Consider the following 23,465-nt stretch of genomic DNA (forward strand, 5'->3'; position numbering starts at 1 on the left):
CTCTAGAGACTGATTGGTTGTCTGATTGATTTGTTCCACATTTGTTATGTGTAGGACTACAGCAACACTGATCTAAAAATGTCAAATCTGTTTGTTGTCTGAGAACTTGCAGACAGTGAAAACAAATAGAGTTCCAGTCATAATATTGATAATACCCAAAGTCGGGGACTAACATTTCTGGAACAGAGTTTGAGTCCTCAAAAACAGTCATATTAAGACGAGTGACATAAGAGCTCAAAAATAACAGCGATATAAAGAGGATAGACACAAGTTGAAAAACTGCTAAAAAAAGAGAGACACAAGGTAAAAACAGTGACAGAAAGTGGAGAGACGCAAGGTGAAAAACAGTCATATAAAGAGGAATGTTGCAAGGTGAAAAACACTGATTTAAAGAGGAGTGACAGGAGGTGAAAAACCAAGCAAGACATCCTGAGAACAGACAGAGGAGGAACAGAGAGAGCTCACAGCACCTGGTCCCTGAAGTGTAAGAGGAAGGTTGCCACGGAAACAGCCCAAAGTTCAGGCAACAGCAAACATAGGTAAGCACTAGACCCCCTTGGAGAGGAGAGAGACAGGAGAGAAGAAGGAGATAGATAGACAGAGAGAGTAAACCAGGGTAATTCGCAAATCTTTGTCCCTATGTCACATCAAGCACCACTTAACCACATTCAAGGTCCTCGTGAAAACGGCACTGTCCTACGTTTAGCACAGCAGCCCACAGCCACACTCACAAGTCTATGTGTGAGAAAGCAGGCCGTCTGCAACTGTAAGTGCTGCCCCATCCCGGTCCAGCTCATCTCTGATCACTGTACAATCCAACTGACTTAATAGCATTATTAGAGGGCTAATAAGACAGGCCTCACATTGCTACACTGTACACACGCACATATGTTCTCACACATGCACATCCACATGTACTACATGCACACACACACAATTGTTTTTAAATCAAAAGCTGTTTGGGTTATTGCTAACTCAGCCCTGGTGAAATAGTAGACAACACCTTCTGGTTGATTCAGATTCAGCCAGTTGTGTTGCGTGAATAAGCCAGTGTGTGGTTTGTATTACCCAAACATGGGTTAATTAAACCATCTGTAGTGTTTTTATATCCGTATCAGTTGAGTTGGTCCAGCAGATGGTGCTTTTTATGTAATTTATAGGTTGTTTTAATGGAGCAAGGTTCATCAGGGTCATGGCTTTCAGATTGATCCCGTCAACCGTCCATGAGAGAAAATGCAATTCCTTTTAATCCTGAATACTCTTTGGTCCTGTTGTAAATGTTGCTTCTGTTGTCCAAATGTGAATGTTTCTTGACCATAACAGAGTATTAAATATCCTTATAATATTTATTGATAATATAATAATATATAATATAAATTACATTTCCCTCCATTGAGATGTGCATTGATTATTGAGGATGTCATATGCTAGTGTTATATTTCATAAAGCTATAAATGTGTCTCTGTCAGACAACTTTAGACTTTTTTTTTTAACCAAGCCGATGATACAATATTTACTCTCACAGGTGATCAAACAATAACTACTGTCTCTGAATGCCACACCCCTTCTAAAACCCACCTCCAATTTTCTAATCTGACCCATTTGGTCAAATCTCAATAATCCAGCCTCAATAATCCAACAATAAAAAGGAAAATTGGCACAAATGGGAAGTAAGTTTGACAATAGCACAAACAAGCAGTAGTATGTACTTTATATGATACACAAGGCCTGCTGCTAACTTGTGCAGCACACAAACATTTTAATATCATCCATCAAAGCTAGCTACCTACGAATGCTAAATCAGTACCTGTTAGCTAAAGTACAACATTTCTATGAGTTTTTTCAAAATCCACAGTCTCCTGCCTTGTTGCTGAAATGCCTGCAGACCACAGTGTCAGCTGCTACTGTGTACAGCTAATTAACAGTAAGAAACATTTTGATCTACCGCCACAGAATGATTTCTCAACCTGTCAATCTTAATTTAGGAATAGCTTATCGATGTTACGATTACTGAACCTAAACAATATGTTTACATCAGCAGAAGTAGAGTTTGCTAACTAGTATACAGTTTAGTAGCTTAGGTTAACATTACAACCTAGAGCTTGACCATAACTCCCATGTAGTGTTAATGAGCAGTAAAGTGATTCCAAAAATTTTAAATATTAACTTTTGTAGCTAGCAATGCTTTTTCAAAGCCAGCATGATGGAAACATAACATTGTCATTGAGTTGTGATTGGATGACTCAGTTAAAAACATATATTGATAGCAGTTGTACTAGCTACTCGCTTACATTGAAAGGCTTTCTGATAGCATGTATTATTACACTGGTCTTCACTATTGATGTAACTAGCTAGTTAGGCAGGCATGAGTTTCACTGAGTTTTAACTTTATGTTCCAACTTCATTGGCTTGAAGGTTAGCTACTAACACACATAACTTACATGTACGAATTTTACCGAAAGTCAGCTGCCTGCCTGAGTCTTATTTACACCAGCCCAATGTCAGAACTTAACGAAGGTCCATTGCTGTAAGCAATGGTGGCTGTTTGCCACCTTGCCTTTCAGAAACGTTTAAAATATTAAGAAAGTCTGCATATAATTCCCAGTATGGTCAAATTGGTGGCATTGCTTGGTATGAAAGTTGAGTTTCACAAGCAATAAAACCTTTTTTAGAGTGCAGACAGACACACTTGCACGCACAGACACACCCCCTGCTTTTTGGGGTCAGAGCACGACCTCTAGGTAATGAAAGACCATCTTATAGGTTCCAGATGGATAGGAGAGGGTGTGTTGGGATGGAACCACACCCAGACCCAGGCAGACACTGACTTCGCCCCCTGTGATCAGGCTCTAGTAGGGTCCTTGAAGAGGAAACCTCTCCACACCCAGAGCTGGAGCTGCATGTCTCCACCAGACCATCTGGGTCCCTCCCAAGACCACAGCACCACCCAGAGAACACATGCAGAACCATAATTACACACTCACATAGACCAGCGGCCGGCAGCATGCTGTACCTAATGACACAGCTCTATCCTGGCTTTGTAGAAGGGAGGACGGCAGGGGTGAAGACTAGCTGTGTGGCTGGCTAAGAGCCAAACAGTGGACAGTAAAGTCAGTAAGGGCAAGCTCAGAGCTGGAGGTTCCACGAACCTGCTCATGTGCACATACAAGCTAAAATACACACACACCAACACACACAAACCCTTGGCTCGTTAAGTGAACACAACCCAAATCCTCCCCCTATTGTGACCGGCATGTTTTCCACTCAACCTGCAGGGGACACATAATCTCTACATGTTCACACAGCCGCTTCACACAACACTGCCAATGCCAGCCAGGTCTCCCTTCGTATCTGTCACTCCCTCCCACATTCTAGGAACACATACTTATATTAATTTAACCATTATTTAATCAGGTTATTCAGTTGAGAACCAATTCTCATTTTAAATTATTTGAAAAGAGACACACAGGGATAATGTACAATAATATACAAAATAAATACAGACAAATAAGCACGTTATAAGGGAATCGACAGTAAACATATTTCACTGAATATATATGTGTGAACTTTCTTAAACAGCAAGAAGGGGTCATTTACTAACCAAAAAAAAATCTATCCCACTATGACAGTACATCATGATCATTTCAGACTGCACATGTGCTCTCTTATACTTGAAGTGTTATTTTCAGCACAGGAAAAATCCTCCAGCAAAATGTATTTTCTTTACCTTAACACAGGCCTACAGTAAAACCAAGATACAGAAACTGACTAACAACCCTAGGTCCAAAAATGTTTCTGAATGTATTGCTTCTTTCTTGCCAATGTGACATCAACAGGATATTTTCTAGACAGAAACTATAAGTCTACCTTCCCTGCTCAGGTTCCACAGTTCACCTGCCTATAATCCTTTTATGCGTTGCTGTTTACATAATCTACAGAAATCTTGTTTTGAAGCACACAAATGGAATCTGCTGTAGGTTACTGTCTGATCATTATTGAACTGTTCCGTCCCTGTGTCTTCAGTTCTTTGAGTGCTCACTCTGAATGACGTCTAGGGTGTCTGTGGTCTTTTCTAAATGCCATTGAATCAGAGGAGTGAATATAGGTGCACTAAATCCTAGGTCTGTTAGGGTTAAGTGTTTGTATTGTTTGAAGTGTTGTGTAACTGCTTAGGTCAATGAAGAATCATAACACAGTATTAAATCAAATCAAGTTGTTGTTGATGTTATGTATGTTGTCCAAGCAAATGTCATATGCTAAAAAGTCAATACATTGATTCAGAGTGGTTCCAAGTTTTCTTAACGGATGGATTTCCGTGATGTCCAGACTGCTATGCTTTGTAAATACTGTGACGTGTGTTGGATTTAATAGAGCCCAGCTAAGCTGCGTTTTGGACCACCACACTTTGTATATCTATCCACAGAGCACAAGTACTGTAAACACCACTAACGATAATGGCAGACAACGTAAATGATGGAAATACAGGTTGGCCTACTTGTAGAAAGATGCTATGTCAACCTGCTTTGTGTCATAAAGGTGAAAGCTGTGCGTTGTTGGCCTAGTATTGCCGAGAGCGTTGTGAGAGCCTCAGAAGAACCCCTCATATTCAGATAAAGACTGTTTGGAGCTAAAAGCTTTTGACAATGCCTTTAATTAGTGAGTGCAGCCTCTTGGTGAGAAAAATGACTGCTTGCATGATATACAATTCCTTCTGAACCTAATGTCCAACTCTTCAATGACCAAGCATTCACACAAAGTTGTGGAAATGTATTCAGTCTTATTTGATAGCACTTAAGCCATACTACATCAGGAACTGCACCGGAAAAACTTGCAGAAGACGTGTTGTTGCAGGCTACAATAAGAGCGACACTGAATATTTATTTATCGCCACTGGCCTCTTATTTACACTAGTCTGTCAATTAACCCTACCCCACAGACTGTATTACAATACGCTCTTCGTAGCCAACACTTAAAAGAAACCGAATCCTGAAGTATCCAGTATCACCTGTGCGAGGCCCATCAACTCAGACACCATGTCAACTTCGTTTATTTTCCAGACAATTAAATACATACACACGATCATATCTCAGACACCACTGTGACTGTCTTGATAAAACAGTTAATGATGTGTCTTGACCTACAGATTTGGCTTTTACAAAATATATGCATTGGCCTACATGGGGCGGGGGTTAACTGTAACTCGTTAGTCACACCCAGAATCTCAGACACACATCACTGACATTATTTTGACGAAGCTCGGGTCCTGTCATAAGAATTGGACACACCACATGATGGAGCATTTATAAAATTACACTAATTGACCCATGTGCTATAGTAATTAATTAACATTTGCCCAAGGGGAGGTGTGGCATCATACCTTGGAAAACATTTTTACTGTGGCCTTGTTGAAAAGTGGTTTAATGGATATTGGACAGACAAGTCACACATCCTACACAGTGCGGTTTGTGATATCAGATCACAATCAATCAGATTTATCAATGTTAGGCTAATCTGAGGATTACTGGTCTATATTTTCGTTACTGACTGGTTAACAACGTCTCTTTTGGCCTAAATAAAAAAAAAACAGCCCTGTTCATAGTCTATATATGAGAATGAAATAATGGTGTTTAGTTTCAGTTTTAAAATCGTGCTATAAGCCTAAACGAACGTCAAAGAAGCATACAGCTGTTTGTACCTACTGTAACCCACAAGTACCCAAGAGTTGGAGATTGCCTTTTAAATAATGGGACACACTTATCAGCTGTTTCATCTGCATGCTTACTCTCGTCACATCAGCTTTGCGCATTTAAAGACGAGAAGGAGGAAGAAAGTGTGAGAGATAGGGAGAGAGAAAATAGTTTTATAGCCCCTGACTCTTTTTCACCACGTCAGCCAAACAGAGCGGATCAGAAAGGAGCGCGGACTGAGAGAGCAGCCTGTGCACAGACGCTGTGCCACACCTATCACTGGAATAAATCACCATCCGAAATCAAAGGTTGGGTTTCCACAGCTTTTACAGCAAGGGCTAAGACATTAGGGCTATAATTATGTACACACAGTGAAGATATTGTTTATGCCCTAATACTTGCTTGCAAGCTGATATTCATACTTGTTAAATTGTACATGTTAGTTCCAGTTTCTCCTTGCCCCCTGAAACGCATGCCTGACTGCGATTGTTTTGCAATGTTGAGACAGCCATCACATCATTCATGTTGAAGACAACATACCATGGTGAGAGACAATGTATAGACTATACGAAAAGGTTCCCATATAAAACGGTTTTATTCCAGGGTTGGATTTACTAGACGAGCCTATGTGAAAATAACCTATGCCTCTCTAACTCTCTCTTTCTCTCACTCTCTCTCTCTCTCTCACTCTCTCTCTCACACACACGCACAAACACTCTCTCTCTCTCTCTCTCTCTCTCTCTCTCTCACACACACACACACACACACACACGCAATCTACCTTGAACATTCGATCATTGGGACTCAGGCAAATACCAGTCAAATCATCCCATTGTGTGGGCACAGAGAAGAAATGCGCGGCATTATAATTACAAAAACTCACCAATAAGCTAAAGGCGAGAAGTAACCCAAATTAACCAATCAGGACCATTTTTGAAAGATTGAGAATTCATAAGAGCAGATACAAATTACTACGTTCGCAACGTATAGAATTTTTGCAATTTCTTTACGAACCCAACCCTTTACTGCTCACTCACAACCCATGCGATTTAGAATAGCTACTCACTTTAAGATCTCGCTGATTTATTCAAACAGGTGGAACCCTATTTCTCTTCGTTATTCTCCCATCTGAAACGTGAATATAGCATATGGTGCCCACAAATCCACGCTTCTGTCCACTTTATGGCCGCGGAGCCTATGCTATTAGACTGCGCGAGGTTCCATCTAGCACCACCACACTTTGAACAGCTCCATTGACGTCATCGCTTAAAGGCTACGATGCCACTCCCTTTTCATAACGACCACCGCCAATCGAAAGGCAGGGAAACAAGCCTTTGTAACCTTAAGATGACCACGTTGGTCTTCTTCGGGGAGTTTGGTTGTGTGGAAGCCAGGGAGCGAATTTTCAATTGAATCAATTATTTCATTGCAACAATGCAAACGTTTTGCTTATACTTGACACCAACTCACCTCTCAGTGATATTCTAGATCACATATTTGTAGTGTAAAAAATACAAGACTTCAATTCCCAGAGGACATAGTTGGTCCATGCATTGTTTCCATAGTTACCACAACGTAACCAAAACATGACCGTTTTTGTAGGCGAACAGCAGACGGGTAAGTGATATACAGGAACTTTTAGCTCGTAGCAGAACATGTACCTATCTAGCAAACAAACTTTCCGCTATTACTGTTTCTAAAACTGCGATAAAGTTTAGCTGACATGCCGAGGTCAGATTGCGTTACAACAAGCCTGTCAGTGCTGACAGTATGTTCTAACAGGTTTGTTAGCTCGTTCAAGGGCAGGGTACGGTGCAAGCTAACGTTTGCTAGCTAACTTACGTTAGTCGGATAGGCTGGTTTTACACTGATCATTGTCGTTGTACTGCCTTGCAAAATCCAGTCGTCATTGTCAGAAGTCACCCCAAAAGATTAGTGGACCAGTCAAGATGCTAACGAATTTGCATGCTAACATCATGACAGGTGAAGTATTTGTTTTAACAATTCCCGCAGGGTAAATAAAGAACCTGTGAAAATGGATGGTTGTGTGGTCCGTCTCCATGCTGTAAGATTCAAACCTGAATTGCATGCCAGAGGTGACTTCACTGCTCAACCCATCAAAGTTCACTTCCACGACCTCCTGGGAATCAGAGATGCCCCTGAGCTTGTTACCCAGGTACTTACCACATCTTCCACTCCCTTCTGCATTTCACCTATTAGACCATCTTATAGGCACATACCTTACTCATCTTCATACCATAGCACTCCTTATCAGCTTGAAACAAAATCCTATACCCACAGACGCTATGATGAATAACTCTCATAGGCAATCAGATGAATTATAGAGTGCAGTCCAAATGCATCCAGTCTTCTGGGACCTATAAACATGACAGTAATGCCTGGCTCTGCCAAATGGGCTTGGTAGTGTTGCTGTAGCCAAGATACAATGTATCCTGTAGAGAAATGGCCCTTGGGTTTGATAACCGCAAGATACTGTAGTCATTTAGACAAGCCTGTGTTCTCGTGCATATGTGTTGCTTGTGCGCTTATCTTGCTGCCTGTGGTTTGCTGACATCCTTCTCATAGACACACTGAATCTAACTTCCTGTTAATTTGTTGCGAATACACGGGGGTGGGGTGAGGGATTAGCGAGGGTAGAGAGAGTGAGAGAGAGAGCAGATGCATGCACACATGCGCGCACTCAAACACACATATACACTATCCTATTATCTTTTCATCTTTCTCTCCGCCCTTTTCATTTCCTCACTTTCATACTTGGATATTCATGATGATCCTCCGTTTCTCCTCTCCCCCCCTTTGACTTCTCTGTATCCCATTCCCCTGGCTCTTCTTCATGACCCTGTCAGTAAAGATGCCCCATTAGGTCATATCATCTTCAGCTGTGTTTGTCCCGCCTCTGGCCTTTTCGTGTCCCAGAACTCTCTTTCTCAACTGATAACGCTTTTAAATGTAAGTGTTTTGGAAGGGTGGTTTATTTATTCCATTTAACAAATATGAGTGTGTTGTCTGTGTGCTCATGGCTGTGTGTGTGTGTGTGTGTGTGTGTGTGTTCATGACTCTGTGTATGTGTGTATGTGTTTGTTCATGATTGTGTTTGTTTTCTTCCCTTGTAGGTTGATAATATGGATATCCTATGTTCAGTGGTTGCTCTGTTTGACGTATGTCTTCCTGACATTGGCCTTCGACACATCCATGAAACAGTGTACAGCTATGGAACGCACACAATTATCCTGCTCAGGCAACAATCAGGTAGGCCTCATTTTGAAGAGAAGCGTTATTCCGTTATTCACATATTGTAGAATGGTTTTTCACATTTGTCTTTGGTTATGGGCATTGTAATTCCCTTTGGTTTTTGATGTTAATATATCCTCTCCCTCTCTACTACTCCTGGCCTCCTCAGAGGTGTTAGAAAAGTATAGAAGCAGAACACCGGCCAGTTCTCGAGTGGGATCCTTGAGCTCCCCTATCCCTGCAGTGGTAAATGAGAATAGAGAATCAGAGGGGCAGCACCTCAAAGTGTTCAGCGATTCAGAAGAGAGCTCAGAGGACAGCTCTGATGAACATAAAGAAGGCGAGGCGGGCACAGAGCCCAGGTAAGATAGCACCCATAACTCCAGATTTTTATTTTTACCTTGGCTTATAGCATGCAGGTGCTAAAGTAGCCAAACGTATCGTGTGCTTATTGCATTACAGGTCCTACTTTAGCCTAACTTCTGATTCATATTGTAACCTTGGCATATAGCAGTCCTGACTTTTCTAAGCTCTTCACACTATTGGTTTGTGTACAGTGGCATTTGACCATACACTAATCGTACAAATGTATCCATATTCCATAAAACAATGATGGCTAATGTAATACTCACTAATCCCCTAAACAATTATAAAATGTAAGAACAATGAATGAGATTCAACAAATGAATACAATGAATTAATGCAATTATTTTTATGTAAGTGATTTCCAAGTGTGCCATATTTATTGGTCTGAATACAGGTTTGATAGACCTATGAATATATAATGCTCTTTGGTAGATAGATGAATATGAATCCCAGGAGAGCAACATTGCTGAGGGGATTGTTTGGTGCATTGCTAAATGAGATGGGCTACAGTACCTGTCACTCACAAACAGAAGGGGCTAGCAGAACCCCTTCTGAAATAGCAGGACATGGCAAACAGAGAGACAGACATGCATACCTGTTTTATGTCGAGATACTACATTAAATGTCTAGATGTTTCCCTCTGAGCGCAAATATATAAACATTTTGATTATAGTGAATCCCCTTACTTTTACACTAAAACAAGTGGGCTGCAGTGACTATTCAACATTTAATTTCATGTTAAATACTTTATTTTGAATTCACTTTAGTGGCCAGCTAAGTGGATGTTATATTATAGAAAATAGATTCTGTGGTGTCAACGGTGTTTCGGGACTGTGCGCTGTCCCTTTGCTGTGTCAACATGCTGTGTGTGTCCACATGGACGCCTGTGCAGGTGTGTATGAGTGCGCGTGTGAAAGTGCGTCTCTGATTGTGTTAGTCGATGTAAGGTTGTGACACTGCAGTTGATGTGATGCTAATTGACAGGAGTGACAAATAAGGGCAAAGTCAACCCAAGGCGAGACCAGGCTAACAACCGCTACTCTATTAAAGATAATGAGATTAAGGGGCTTTGAGGATATCCACTCCCAAGAATGACACTGCTGTCAACCTGGCACTCTCATTTGTCAGAACACAGCTTAGCCCTCCCCAGCAGTAGAGCAGAGCAGACACAATTCAACACCCGTATGCGCTCCTGAAATTACATTTCCTGGTAGGAAGAGCCCATATGAAAACACCCAGTGACTATTTCCTGTTTGCCATACAGCTATGTCATAGGAGCGGAAAAGACCTGTAACAGCTATTATAATTGAAGTCCCAGAGAGCTGAAACACTGTCTCTCAGAAGCATGAAACCATTATGATGTAGGACCTGACTATAAAACCTCCATGTGTGTATAGCACGCTATTTTGCAATATAAGACAACAGATATGTCTGTTTGTTTTATTGTGTTTCATAGTGAAAAAACCTTTAGGATTTTTTTTTATCAACCACTTTATGTGGCTCAGTGTCTCAGTATCTTGTGTACCTGTCAGTAATTGCATTGTCAGTTGCCTTGTGTCAGTTCTTTTACGACATGAACTAACACGTAGTCCTCTCATGGAAGACTGTTTGGCTGTATCAGTCCATGCCGGTGTGTCTAACTGTGCACTATTCCATCCCCCAGTGGTCGGTCTGCATGGCAGACCTTCAGTACAGGGATGAAAGACTTTGTGGCCAGGGCGCAGGAGCGGAGAGCACAGAGAGGGGCTCTGGGAGACCAGCGGCAGATCCCTCCGACGGCGGTGGGGGCCGAGTCACTCGTCGTAGGGGCCGCAGTGTTTCAGTTAAACACACTGTGAGTAGCGCTGATAAGTGTGTCGCAGGCACAACATGTCCCAACATGTCAGATGAAGAGGGACATACTGTGAGTACCAGCCTAAACAAAGATGACCATCTAAATGTAATGAAAGACGATGATCGCGGAGGGGATTTTAGATTGTATTTTGGCGCAGGTTATACCTTAATGAGATATTAGACCGCTGAGCTTTAGCCCGGGTTATTTTACCGAAACATAATCTCCTCTTCTGTCTTCATCTACATTCCTCTCCCTAAATCCGTTTCCTGTTATTTTTCCATTTTCAGTCCTATGTCAACAGCATGGGAATTCCTAAGCACCTGTCTCTGTCTGCACAGAAAAAGAAAACATTTACATTAGGGTAAAAGACCATCATGTTTTCAACATTCTAGTTGAAGTCACATTTTATGACACATGTTGGACATAAAGTTGTCTGAGAAGTACACTTAAACACAATGACCCATTCAGTGCAGGAAACCGACTGGGTACAGTGGAATTCGCCTTTCCATCCATCCTCACTTTTTGAATGGATTCCTTCCAGGTTTTTTAAGGAGTATGCTTTTTTTTTTATATATATCTTCAAACTGAAAAGAGGCCTTGTCATTATAAGTCCCGTTCTGGAAGTCCATTACGGGTTCCTCCCTTCGTGGCCTGGATCCCTCCCACACCCTCTCTTGGCTGGCCGGCGTCTATTTCCAGAGGGTGGCTGAACTGAATGGGGTGCTCTGCTGTGAGGGACTCAGTGTGTAATTACCTCCCAATGAGAGAGCAGCTACAGTGTCCTGCTTTCCTTACCACTCCTGCCCCCACTCTCCCCTCTCCTGTGCTTTCCAATGGCTTCCACATGGCAGCAGGCTTCATCCCACCGCTCCACCCGACCACCCTGATCCTAGCCGTCACAGTGTGTCGAGTGAAGTGAATACTGAAGACAGATTGACAGAGGAAACTCACTCATTAGAGCCTGCAGCTCTGGATTGATTCCGCTTTTCTGCTTTAAATCATCACTTGTCCATTGAAGGTGGTCCTCGAAATAGAATCACTTATATGAATCAAATGCTGAAGTAACTGTTGGGATCATAACTAATGCATACATTCCAAGAGAATAAGAGCTTTACCGTCAGTAGGGAGGATATTAGTGGGCATTGGGTGCATTACTGCTAACATAATGGCTATGAAAGTAGTGGGCATCTTGTTCATTACTGCTATAATAATGGCTATGACAGTAGTGGGCATCTTGTTCATTACTGCTATAATAATGGCTATGACAGTAGTGGGCATCTTGTTCATTACTGCTATAATAATGGATATGACAGTAGTGGGCATCTTGTTCATTACCACTATTATAATGGCTATGATAGTAGTGGGCATCTTGTTCATTACCGCTATTATAGCTATGATAGTAGTGGGCATCTTTTGCATTACTGCTATAATAATGGCTATGACAGTAGTGGGCATCTTGTTCATTACCGCTATTATAATGGGTATGACAATAGTAGGCTTCGTGTTCGTTACCGCTGTAATATTGGCTATGATTGTAGTGGGCATCATGTTCTTTACTGATATAATATTGGCTATGATATTAGTGGGCATCATGTTCATTACTGATATAATATTGGCTATGATAGTAGTGGGCATCATGTTCATTACTAATATAATATTGGCTATGATTGTAGTGGGCATGATGTTCATTACTGATGTAATCTTGGCTATGATGTCAGTGGGAATCATGTTCATTACTGATGTAATATTGGCTATGAGAAATATAACCATGAGTGAGAATGACAACATTGAGAGAAAGCAGCAACCAACACTAACTGGGAAACATGACTGACCTCTGCCTTATAGGTCAACAGGAGAGACAGTGCTACAGTTATCTCTGATGGCTACCAGGAAGTGCTATCGGAGCAGTGGAGTGGGTCGCTACATAATAGAGGTAGGGTGGGGCTGGAGTTTGTGTCTCTGAGCTCAGCCTCGTGTGGCTATATAAACTGTTTTAGTGACTGGAAGCCTAGAATTAGAAGAAATTATCTCTGTAATGTTGGCTATGCTGGTTTAAAAAAAGATGAAAGAAGTAGGCAGATCTAATTTAAAAGAAAATTACGAAATGGAAGTGATACATAATGAAAGGTCAAATGATTGTAATCACACGGAGCCTTTATCTTTGGACCAGCAGCAGTTTGGGTGTGTCAGACAAATCCGAGAGGCACCGGGCTCTGGCTGCTGCCGCCACCGTCCCTAAGCCTCTCCCACGGCTCCGTCTCTGTGTGGTTAGAAGGCCCCCTGCTGGCTGTGCCGACGGAACAAGCTTCACATGACCCTTTACCAACCGTCGTTTAGTGTTCTGCCAGCGTCAGCTTATGATGACGGTCCAGTATTCCTCTCTTCCTCTTTGGTGGGCAGCTGCTGAAAAGCCAGTCGGTTTGCGGGCCCTATGATGCCCTCGTCGCTCACGCTGACACGGACGCCGTGGACTTCTTCTCTCGCTGCGGCCTCACTGACGACATCCTGCTGAATGACAAGTTCAGGTAGTGAAACCGATAGCGACATGCTGTCGCTAAACCCTGCGGTTACAAGTCAGAGAGAAAGTCTACAGGGACGTGTGGTGTTTCACTCCGTGACATGTCTGGCGCTGTTCCCTCTTTCCCCAGAGAAGTGAGAGATGAATGGACCAACACCACGCTCATGAGTTACCTGCCTCCCTTCACCACTGGTGAACTGCTTCACATGAACCGCATAGGCAGCTCAATACAGATGTACGCGTCAGTCAGCTGAGCCTCACCTCCTCCTCTGCTCTCATTCTCCAGAGTCAGCGAGCAGGAACCCGGGGTTCTCCTTGATGCTGCCGGAGCTGGAGCTGGAGGTGAAGAAGGCGTGAGTTGAGCGTTGTAACGCATTCCTATCCATGCACTCCCACTGAGTGCAATGTAGACCCCGCCCCTTTGCGTGACGTCTGGCAGACAGCAGCACTGAGGTTACGCAACAATGTCCCAGAATGCAGGCAGACGATGTCATTACAAAGTGCATAGCCAATGTTTCTTTATGCCTCGCTGATATCACGACGTGCTCTGCTGTCAGGGTTGTAACGGTTCGTCTCTGTCCCATCAGGAGGAGCAGAGCTCTGTCGGCCTACCAGCAGCAGGTCGTGTGTGTGACAAGGCTGGTCAGAGAGGTCAAGACCCTCAGAGAACAGGTGACACTAACCAGCCACACCTCAGATGAAGATAGTCCAAGGACGGATAATAGTGTAACCTACAGTCAACTCAAGACGTATTGGCACCGTTAAAATAAAAAGAAACAACACAAACAAAGAATCATATTTGGGGATCCGATGTCAGGGGAGGCCATGTACTTTTATTTAAACACGGTCATTTCTCAAACAATACTATTGACTAGTGCGGTTTCTTCTGCAAAACACTGGTTGTTAAAGTATCTGACCCGTAAAGAATATTTCAAATGAAACATAACGATGTGGCATCTGTTCGGAAACAATGTTTTTTAGTTTGTACCAGTCTCCAGGAACTGTAGTGATGCCAGGGCAATAAATCAAATCTGAGAAGTCTGGAACAGTTGCAAATTCTCCAGGAAGGAGATGCATGTGCACATTGCCTCCAAGACCGGTGAGGAAGATGTCGAGGGAGGCAAGGAACATTCCAAGATCACAGTTTCAGAACTGCAGTCTAGTAGAATCTTGGGATGATTTAGCCCCATATCAACAGCTAGACTCCACCTCCATGTCAACCAGTTCTTTGGAAGGGTTGCCTGAAAGAAGCCCTTAATGAGCCCATCCCACAAATTGAAGCACCTGAACTTTGCCACGCATTATTGGAATTCATATTGGAATCGTGTGCTGTTGTCAGATGAGACAAAAAATGAACTCCAGATAAGACTGTGAAGGATCTTAAAATGTGCTGCATGGAGGAGTGGTCCAAGATCCCTCCAAAAGTGTCCGCCAACCATGTCACACTTCACATGAAAATGCAGTTATCCACTCCAGGAGAAGCTGCACCACATTTTGATTGTGTGGGTCTCGATCCTTTTGAAAGCTGTTTAGTAGGAATATATTTGTACTGCTCAATAAAATGTTTCTTGTTTGAGAAATGATTGTGTTGTAATGCAAGTATACAACCCCCCTCATGTTTGAGGCAAAAATAATACCTTATTTTTTTGCATTCACTCAATTTCTTTAAGGGTGCCAATATCTCTTGAGTCAACTTTAGTTTGATAATAATACGATACGTTGTGTATTTCTGTTAACAACACATTCAGCTGGCGTTACAAAGGGGAGAAGTGGACAAGCTGAACAATGAGTTGGATATAGAGAGAGAGCGACGGCAAAGAGCAGGTCTGTTTCACATGGGTTTCTTGTTCACAATGATGTCTGTCTGTGTGCCTGTCAGATTGTATAAGGTGTGGTCTTACAATCACACGATGAGACGTATTAACAGTATATAATCTGAAAGCATTGTTCTGCTTCATGTATATAGAACAGAAGTTGTTGGAGTATAAACTATGGGAGACTCGACAGCTCCTGGAGAGGCAGGATACTTCTGACTCAGGTCAGTGTTCTGTTCTGTCTTCTGGTCTGGTTTTACATTCTGACAGCACCCTCTGCTGGTCGTAACAGATTACAGACGTCTCCCCAATTTCACTTTGCTTTCAGCTATCTATTTGGTTGTACTTTTAGGGTACTCTCTTGAGATACGTTGTTGTCTCTTTTAGTTTTGCAATTCTAATGTTGCATTATTACAATAAGTTTACTTTTAAAAACAAGTTACATCCTAAAAAAGTAAAGGCTTTGTTTGGATGTGTTCGAACATGAACATAAAACAATATCAATTTGCTTTAAGGATGTTTTGTTTATAGATGACCCTGACCAGAATGACCCAGAATCTTCTAGAGAAGCTCTTATCTCACCTCCCAATTTCTTGGACCTGTATGCAGATGGCGATGCAGTGTGACAATAGTGTCAAGCTCAAGACAATTCAGGTACTATGAAGAACAACCTTTTATTGACATATGACTTGATATTTTAGACAAAGGGCTCATAAATATTGGGTTTTTCTTTTATTTACAGGAGAAAATACCACTTTTATAGGTATTTCAAGAGAAGTCCTTATTGTCATTGTTTTTTGTACTGTGTGTGGGTGTGTGTGAAAACATTGTTCTGCACAAGTGTGTTTGCTCATGTGTGTAAATGTATTTCACTATTTGTTCCTCAGTAGCATTGGGGAAATAAAATGAATTCCTATATAGAAAACAAAGACTGAGTGAATTAACTTATTTAGAGCACAGTTTGGTTTGTTAATCTTGTTCGTAGCACCTCATCACAACACAAATTAAATGTTAGCTAACCCTTTTTATCTTAAAATGTTGCCAACTCTTATTCAACATTGCTGTGATTTTATTTTCAAGGAGGAAGTCAACAGAGAAGCAGAAAGAATACATGAATCATATATATGGTTACACGGTAATACCCAACTCAGTTTACTATCTCCAACGACACATAACATTTTGTTTTCATGACATTGGGCCGTGTACATGCGGCCTATAATTTGGGAGGTGGAATTAAATAAAACTTAATTGCACATGACATCTGCATCCACTAATTGCTGTTAACGCTCCAAGAGTTGAGTGTACCCGTCTGGTAAAAGGTCGATTTTAAAATATAGCTTTGTAGGACAGAAGGTAGCCTTCATTATACATATACAGTTGCCTGTCAATGGGGTTGTATGTGAGACTGGCCACGCCTCCCTCAATCTTCTCCAGTGGCAGGGCCAGAGTGTTGTCGTCTTGACCGGTCGCCGTGTCAAACGCGTAGAACACCTCCTCCCGGAACCGGTCGACGTAACGGGTGGCGTACAGCACGCCGCACACCATGAACGCGTTAGTCACCGACTTCTTGAAGAGACGCGTCGTCCAGGTGTGTGTCACGTTGAACGCCTGGCTGTCCAGCCTGCTGAGCATCAGGTTTCCGTGATTGCCCAGCGTGGTGTAGATGACCCACAGGCCGGTCTCATCCACAGCGAAGTCCACGTCCGTCCAGTCCTTGCAGTTGTAGTAGCAGTAGGGGAACTGGTTGTTAGCGCCGAGGTCGGGTATGTTCAGACGCCTCGTGGCCTTGGTCTGTAGGTCGTAGCGGCACAGCTCCGTGGACATGTAGCAGTTGAAGAAGACCGCGTTGCCGTACACCACGGTGCCGGAGCCCTGGATGGCGTTGGCGTGGCTGTACGACGGGGCCACAGACACATCCTCCTGGTTCCTGGAGGCCATGAAGTCGTCGTAGGTTTTGTAGCGACGGACGACATTTCCCAGTCTGTTGCTGCTGACGAGGGGCTGAACCCAGTAGAAGTCCTCGATGACCTCCTCGTCATCCGTGCTTTTCTTGGCCTGGCGACCCCAGGATCCAGACACATAGCTTTTGCCAAATGGGCTGATCTTTTGTGACACTGGGGTGCTGATGTTGGACATGATCCGTTGAGAGCAAACACCTTGCTTGCCTGAGATAGGGGACATTGTAGGTGATCAGATTAAACAGTCAGGGAAGAATGAAACACATTGTCTTGAGTAATAACAGTTAGACTACTGCTTAGCTCACCCCAGCAGTAGAGCAGAGCAGACAATATTCAAACACACAAGCTCCTGAGATTATATTTCCTGGAAGCACAGTTCTTTCGTAACTACATGGAAATATTACGATACAGAATCTGAACTGTACAAACCACCTGGTACGTGTAGATGCTATTTTGCATTTACCTGTACAGAATATCAGATAGCAGAAGTGTCAAAGATATGCTTATTTATCTTACTTTGTATTTCAGTTTGGGTAACAGTTTGTAATTGCGTCGCCAGTTGTCTTAATTCTTTCAATTCTTTTAGCTCCCCTTTGTCCCAAAAGATCCAGTGGCAAAAACTAAGGATCACATCAAAGCCAATGCATTCTAAATCTTATCTTTCTCACAGAAGCTGTCTAATAGCTTCTTTAATTCATCTGAAGCGATTATCCCAACAGATTTTAGATTGCAGAAATCAGGGATGCTACTATAAAATTATTTATTTATTTAGAGATAGAAGTACATCAAGTCTCCTCCACTTGAGGCAGTCCTCCTCTCAATCTACGTTCCTACTCTCACCTATGGTCATGAGCTTTGGGTCATGACCGAAAGGACAAGATCCCGGATACAGGCGGCCGAAATGAGCTTTCTCAGCAGGGAGGCTGGGCGATCCCTTAGAGATAGAATGAGAAGCTCAGTCACCCGGGAGGAGCTCAGAGTAGAGCCACTGCTCCTCCACATCGAGAGGGGTCAGCTGAGGTGGCTTGGGCATCTGTTTCGGATGCCTCCGGAACGCCTTCCTGGGAAAGTGTTCCGGGCCCGTCCCACCAGGAGGAGACCCCGGGGAAGACCTAGGACACGCTGGAGGGACTATGTCTCCCGGCTGGCCTGGGAACGCCTCGGTGTCCCCCCGGAAGAGCTGGAGGAAGTGTCTGGGGAGAGGGAAGTCTGGGCATCCCTGCTTAGGCTGCTGCCCCCGCGACCCGGCCCCGGATAAGTGGAAGATGATGATGATGAAGTACATCAAGTCCTTTGTTTAGAATTATCTGAGGTTATAAGCAATATAGATGCTGTTTGGGCCAAGGGTACAGTCACCAAATCAGACTGTGACTGGTATTTTTAGAGAATGAGAATGTTTTTATGAGAATGTTATGGATGTTGATGAGGGATTGTTCTCTAATGTGTTTGTAAATGACTGAAAATGTTGTGACAGTTTTTCAATGAAGAATAAAGTAATGATACATTGTTAAGGCCTCTTACTGTATTGCAGTTTTGATTATAGGAAGTATTATTTGCATGCATTTAGCAGATTAAGAAGCTATGAGCCATTTGTAAGATTTTCCATTTTTTTCACCATATGAAAGCAAATTACAAAGTAAAATTCAAAAGCTTTTGGAGAAAAGGTGATTTGAAATGTACTCAAATAGAGTAGTTTGTTAATATCTGCATATTCATGCTTATTACACTCTCCGTCTAAGAATACATATATGCATTAAGTGATGAGAATTTGGCCATATTTCTCCTCAACAGGTATGCTATACTTCCATCAAAGCAAGCTACCTAGTAAGCTACCCATCTACAGTGGAGAGAACAAGTATTTGATACCGTCTCTCACAGTTGAAGTGTACCTATGATAAAAATTACAGACCTCTACATGCTTTGTAAGTGGGAAAACCTGCAAAATCGGCAGTGTATCATATACTTGTACTCCCCACTGTATCTCTGTTTGGCGCCATTAGCGTAGGACACAAACTAGTCATAGCATGGGAAGTATAGCCTATAAAAATTATTCAGAACACATTTTTAAGAAAGGACATGGTGGGTCTCTTTGTATTTAAAAAGAGGAGAACATGCTATTCTGTTTATTCACAAAGCTCTCCATCAGAAACTACCATCGTATTTGACTTCACTCATTAAGGTATAAACATTAAATTACAATTTGAGAAATTACTGGTTAATGCTGGTAAAACTGCTTTAAATTATTATAACTCACAGAAGTTGAATGACCTAAAGAAGCTTGTGACACTATCAGAATTTGAAAGACTGCTGATGATTTGTGTTGTTGATAAATGTGATTTTACTCCATTGCCTCAATTGTTTTATTTTTCTTCTTTAAAATTGTATTTTCAGAGTGAAATTGTTAATGAGAACCCCCTCTCAGTTTGGCTCCTCGAATGAATACATAACAATAGAAAAACCCCATAAACACTCACTAATGAACTTCTCAGGGATTGTCCTACACGTCTCCACGCCGTTCTTCAGAGTGCGAAGTTTTTCTTTTACCGTCTTCATGTTAAAGGTGTTCGACAGATGCATCCTATCTACCTTCTTACGCACTTTACTTATCTGGGAGACAAACAGTGAAGAGAAATCATTAGCACATTGCACAGGCCAGCAACCAGAGAGGGACCATGGCAAGCTTACCCATCAGTTTAATTTATAGCTGCTTCAGTCAGACTGTTTTTGGAATGAACCTGTATCAATGTAGGTTATGACAGTTGTTGCTGATTTGACATGTACGCCAAGACGACATGAACGATACCGTACCTCGTTGGTCAGTTCTTGAGTCTGATGGCTTGGTTTGAGGTTGTGTACGGAGGCGATGTCTTTCTCCAGCTCCGTCAGTTCCTGGGCCAGCTGACGCAGCTGCAGGGGGGTGTACAGACCCAGGTTGTTCAGGTACTGGTAAGGCTCCAGGCGAGCTGTCAAGTTGTTAAAGGTGGCCAGGATCTTAGGAATCATCTCGGTGGACAGCATTACCTAGCAACAGTGGTGTAAAATGTACATTTTTGTAGGTCTGCTTTATACAATGTTTATTTTTGTCAACTTTCACTACAATCCTGATGGAAATAATCAATTTTTACATTTTAAGTTGTTAGCAGAGGAGGGAAATAGTCCAGTTCACATACCTTTCTAGAGCACGGTTTCCCAATGCTGGTCCTCGGGACCCAAAGGGGTGCACGTATTCTAGTACTCACCCCTGATTCAAATGTTGCCCTAGCACTTACACACTTGATTGACATAATCAACCTATCATCAAGTCTTTAATTTAAATCAGGTATGTGAGTGATGGGGCAAAAACAAAAACATGCACCCCTTGGGGTCTCAAGGACCAGGATTGGGAAAATGTGTTCTAGAGAATATTCCAGTTCATCCCTATGCATCTGGTAGACTAAATGAACACAAATGCTTCCCTGGAATCAAAGTATGAGAGATTTCAAATTACTTTTAGTGACGTCTGGGTTTCACCATTTCGGTCCCACAACTGTAATTAGTCTATACAATAAAAAAGAGGCTGAGCTGAAGTTGAGTTTTTTTGTAAGACAAGGATGAATCCTGAGTTTAAAATAAACAAGGCAGGGCACAAACACACAATAACTCAACAAGGGTTGAGCATAACTGGGCAGACTAAATAGACAGTTAACTAGGGCAAATTACAAACAGGAGAAAGCAATCAGAACAAAAAGGAAAGACTAAGTTAAGAAACAAAAGGGCACAAACCAAACAGAGCCTCACAAAAGTAGTTAGAATGCAAGGAGTTATTCTACGCAGTAGATAATTGAATTAGTAATTTTTTGTTGGGGCCATCCTAGAATTAAGGTATCTTTAATGAAAAGGATATACCTTTTTACTACCACCTAACAAGGATTAAACTATGAGTTCATGCTAATTACCCATCTACACATAATATTGATCACATATCGGGGTTGTGTTGTTTGTGGAAACCCTTTCAGAACGTAGCCAGAGCCCACTGTGACATGTCTTAACCCACTTGCCATACCTGTGCCTGGAGTTGCTTCAGGGATTCCCCACATTCCTCCACCAGCTGCTGCACCCCCTCGAACCTCACGGTAGGGAACGCCCAGACACTACTGTTCACCTTACACGAACACGAATCATCCTTCTGAAGGCCATTGAAGCGTTGTGCATCTCCATGACCCTGTGTGACATGCAGAAAATAGCATCCTCTGCTTTGCACTTACAGTAAGAAAAATCTAAATCAACAACAAAAATGGTAATCAACTACCATGTGAACAATTTTCCTGTGAAAACAAACGCAAACCTATGGTTTACTGAAGACGTTAGATGGAGCATAGACAAGTGTGTGAGTGGACGGAGAGTTGAACTCACAGCAGTTGTCAGAAGCAAAAGGAAAATGAGCATGGTCAGTGTTAGAGGTTCCACTGAGACTGACAAGAATTACACTGGCTATAAAGATGCACAGGATCTGGTACTACACGTTTAGTATGTTGCTATCGAAGGCTGCGTTGTCTATCTATATTGGGACTAAAGAGTTAGTTCCTGTTCATCAGGAGGTTGTGAAACAGTGAAATTAAAATAAGTACATTTCTGAGGTTAGGTAAGATCCTCTTACATTTTCCATACTGCGCAACCCATTTAGCTAAGATCATCAAATTTTGCAAAATACACAGTGGATATAAATTCTACATACCCCTGTTAAAATGTTAGGTTGAATGAGACAAAGATACATCATATCAGAACTTTCTCCACATTTAATGTGACCTAGAACAATTCAATTCAAATCAAACAAATCTTTGATGAAAAAATAAAAAAAACAATAACCTGGTTGCGTAAGTGTGCAACTAATACTTTAAGCACCTTTTGATTTTATTACAGCACTCTGTCTCTTTGGGTAGGAGTATATTAGCATGGCACATCTATACGTGACAATATTTGCCCACTCTTCTTTGCAAAAGCGCTCCAAATCTGTCAGATTGCAAGGACCTCTCCTGTACACAGCCTTCTTCAGATCACCCCACAGATGTTCAATTGGATTTAGGTCTGGGCACTCACTGGGCCATTCCAAAATGTTAATATTCTTCTGGTGAAGCCATGCTTTTGTGGATTTGGAAGTGTGCTTTGGATCGTTGTCGTGCTGGAAGGTGAACTTCCTCTTCATCTTTCTAATGGACGCCTAAAGGTTTTGTGCCAAAATTGCCTGGTATTTGGAACTGTTCATAATTCCCTGCACCCTGACTAAGGCCCCGGTTCCAGTTGAAGAAAAACAGCCCTTAAGCATGATGCTGCCACCACCATGCTTCACTGTGGGTATGGTGTTTTTTGGGTGATGTGTTGTTATTTTTGCGCCAAACATATCTTTTGAAATTATGGCCAAAAAGGTCAACCTTGGTTTCATTAGACAATAACACATTTTCCCACGTGCTTTTGGGAGACTTGATGTTTGTTTTTGCAAACTTAAGCCGGCTTGGATGTTTTTCTTTGTAAGAAAAGGATTTGCCGTCTTGCCACCCTACCCCATTCATATGAAGAATACAGGAGATTGTTGTCACGTAGCACACAGCCAGTACTTGCCGGAAATCCCTGCAGTTCCTTTAATGTTGATGTAGGCCTCCCTGACCAGCAGAGGCCACTCCCCCACGGGCTCAGGCGGCAGAGGCCACTCCCCCACGGGCTCAGGCGGCAGAGGCCACTCCTCAGGCACCGGACGTAGAGGGGGTGCCGTCACGACCCTCCTCGGGCACCTCCATAGCCCCCCCCCATAAAAATTCTGACCACAGAACACTTTTCCACTTAGCCACAGTCCATTTTAAATGATCCTTGGCCCAGAGAAAACACCTGCGCTTCTGGATCCTGTTTAGATACAGCTTCTTTTATGACCTATAGAGTTTTAGCCGTCAACGGCGAATGGCACGATGGATTGTGTTCACTGACAATGTTTTCTGGAAGTATTCCTGAGCCCATGTTGTGATTTACAGCGACACTGCCACTCTGAGAGGCTCTTTTTATACCAAA

The 23,465-nt window shown here is 42.4% G+C and overlaps 3 protein-coding genes across 7 annotated transcripts in view; 1 reads left to right on the forward strand and 2 right to left on the reverse strand.

Annotated features, from left to right (window-relative positions):
- Positions 1 to 8,075, reverse strand: part of smpd3 (sphingomyelin phosphodiesterase 3) — a 34,309-nt gene extending 26,234 nt beyond the window's left edge. For 2 of the 3 annotated variants that reach the window (XM_010884058.3, XM_010884059.3), the window contains exon 1: positions 6,754 to 6,930. The gene's annotated coding sequence lies outside the window, so the exon portion shown is untranslated. Of the gene's footprint in view, positions 1 to 6,753; positions 6,931 to 7,927 lie in introns of those variants that run through there. The other variant, XM_020040404.2, reaches the window with a different exon arrangement.
- On the forward strand, positions 7,038 to 16,314 carry si:dkeyp-50b9.1. 3 transcript variants are annotated; one of them, XM_034288236.1, is made up of 15 exons: positions 7,038 to 7,304; positions 7,701 to 7,863; positions 8,555 to 8,657; positions 8,822 to 8,957; positions 9,109 to 9,301; positions 10,969 to 11,139; positions 12,985 to 13,072; positions 13,540 to 13,664; positions 13,788 to 13,849; positions 13,944 to 14,010; positions 14,245 to 14,329; positions 15,406 to 15,481; positions 15,624 to 15,695; positions 16,003 to 16,125; positions 16,214 to 16,314. In XM_034288236.1, exons 2-14 carry the CDS (start codon positions 7,775 to 7,777, stop codon positions 16,095 to 16,097), a joined length of 1,362 nt encoding a protein of 453 aa, XP_034144127.1. In that variant the 5' UTR covers positions 7,038 to 7,304; positions 7,701 to 7,774; the 3' UTR covers positions 16,098 to 16,125; positions 16,214 to 16,314. The 3 variants fall into 3 exon arrangements, with proteins under 3 accessions (XP_034144127.1, XP_010882359.2, XP_019895964.2); XM_010884057.3 differs by lacking the exon at positions 8,555 to 8,657 and having other exon boundaries at positions 7,039 to 7,304; XM_020040405.2 differs by lacking the exons at positions 7,038 to 7,304; positions 8,555 to 8,657 and having other exon boundaries at positions 7,336 to 7,863.
- Positions 16,315 to 16,522: 208 nt separating this feature from the next.
- LOC105018538 (olfactomedin-4-like) lies at positions 16,523 to 21,955 on the reverse strand. The gene is made up of 5 exons (XM_010884055.4): positions 21,822 to 21,955; positions 21,472 to 21,630; positions 20,238 to 20,450; positions 19,904 to 20,036; positions 16,523 to 17,636 (listed from the first exon to the last, which is right to left on the reverse strand). The coding sequence occupies exons 1-5, from the start codon at positions 21,852 to 21,854 to the stop codon at positions 16,798 to 16,800; spliced, it is 1,377 nt and encodes a 458-aa protein (XP_010882357.2). The 5' UTR covers positions 21,855 to 21,955; the 3' UTR covers positions 16,523 to 16,797.
- Between the last annotated feature and the right edge of the window lie 1,510 nt (positions 21,956 to 23,465).

This window comes from Esox lucius, chromosome 19 (assembly GCF_011004845.1).
Source record: "Esox lucius isolate fEsoLuc1 chromosome 19, fEsoLuc1.pri, whole genome shotgun sequence".
Taxonomy (NCBI): Eukaryota; Metazoa; Chordata; class Actinopteri; order Esociformes; family Esocidae; genus Esox; species Esox lucius.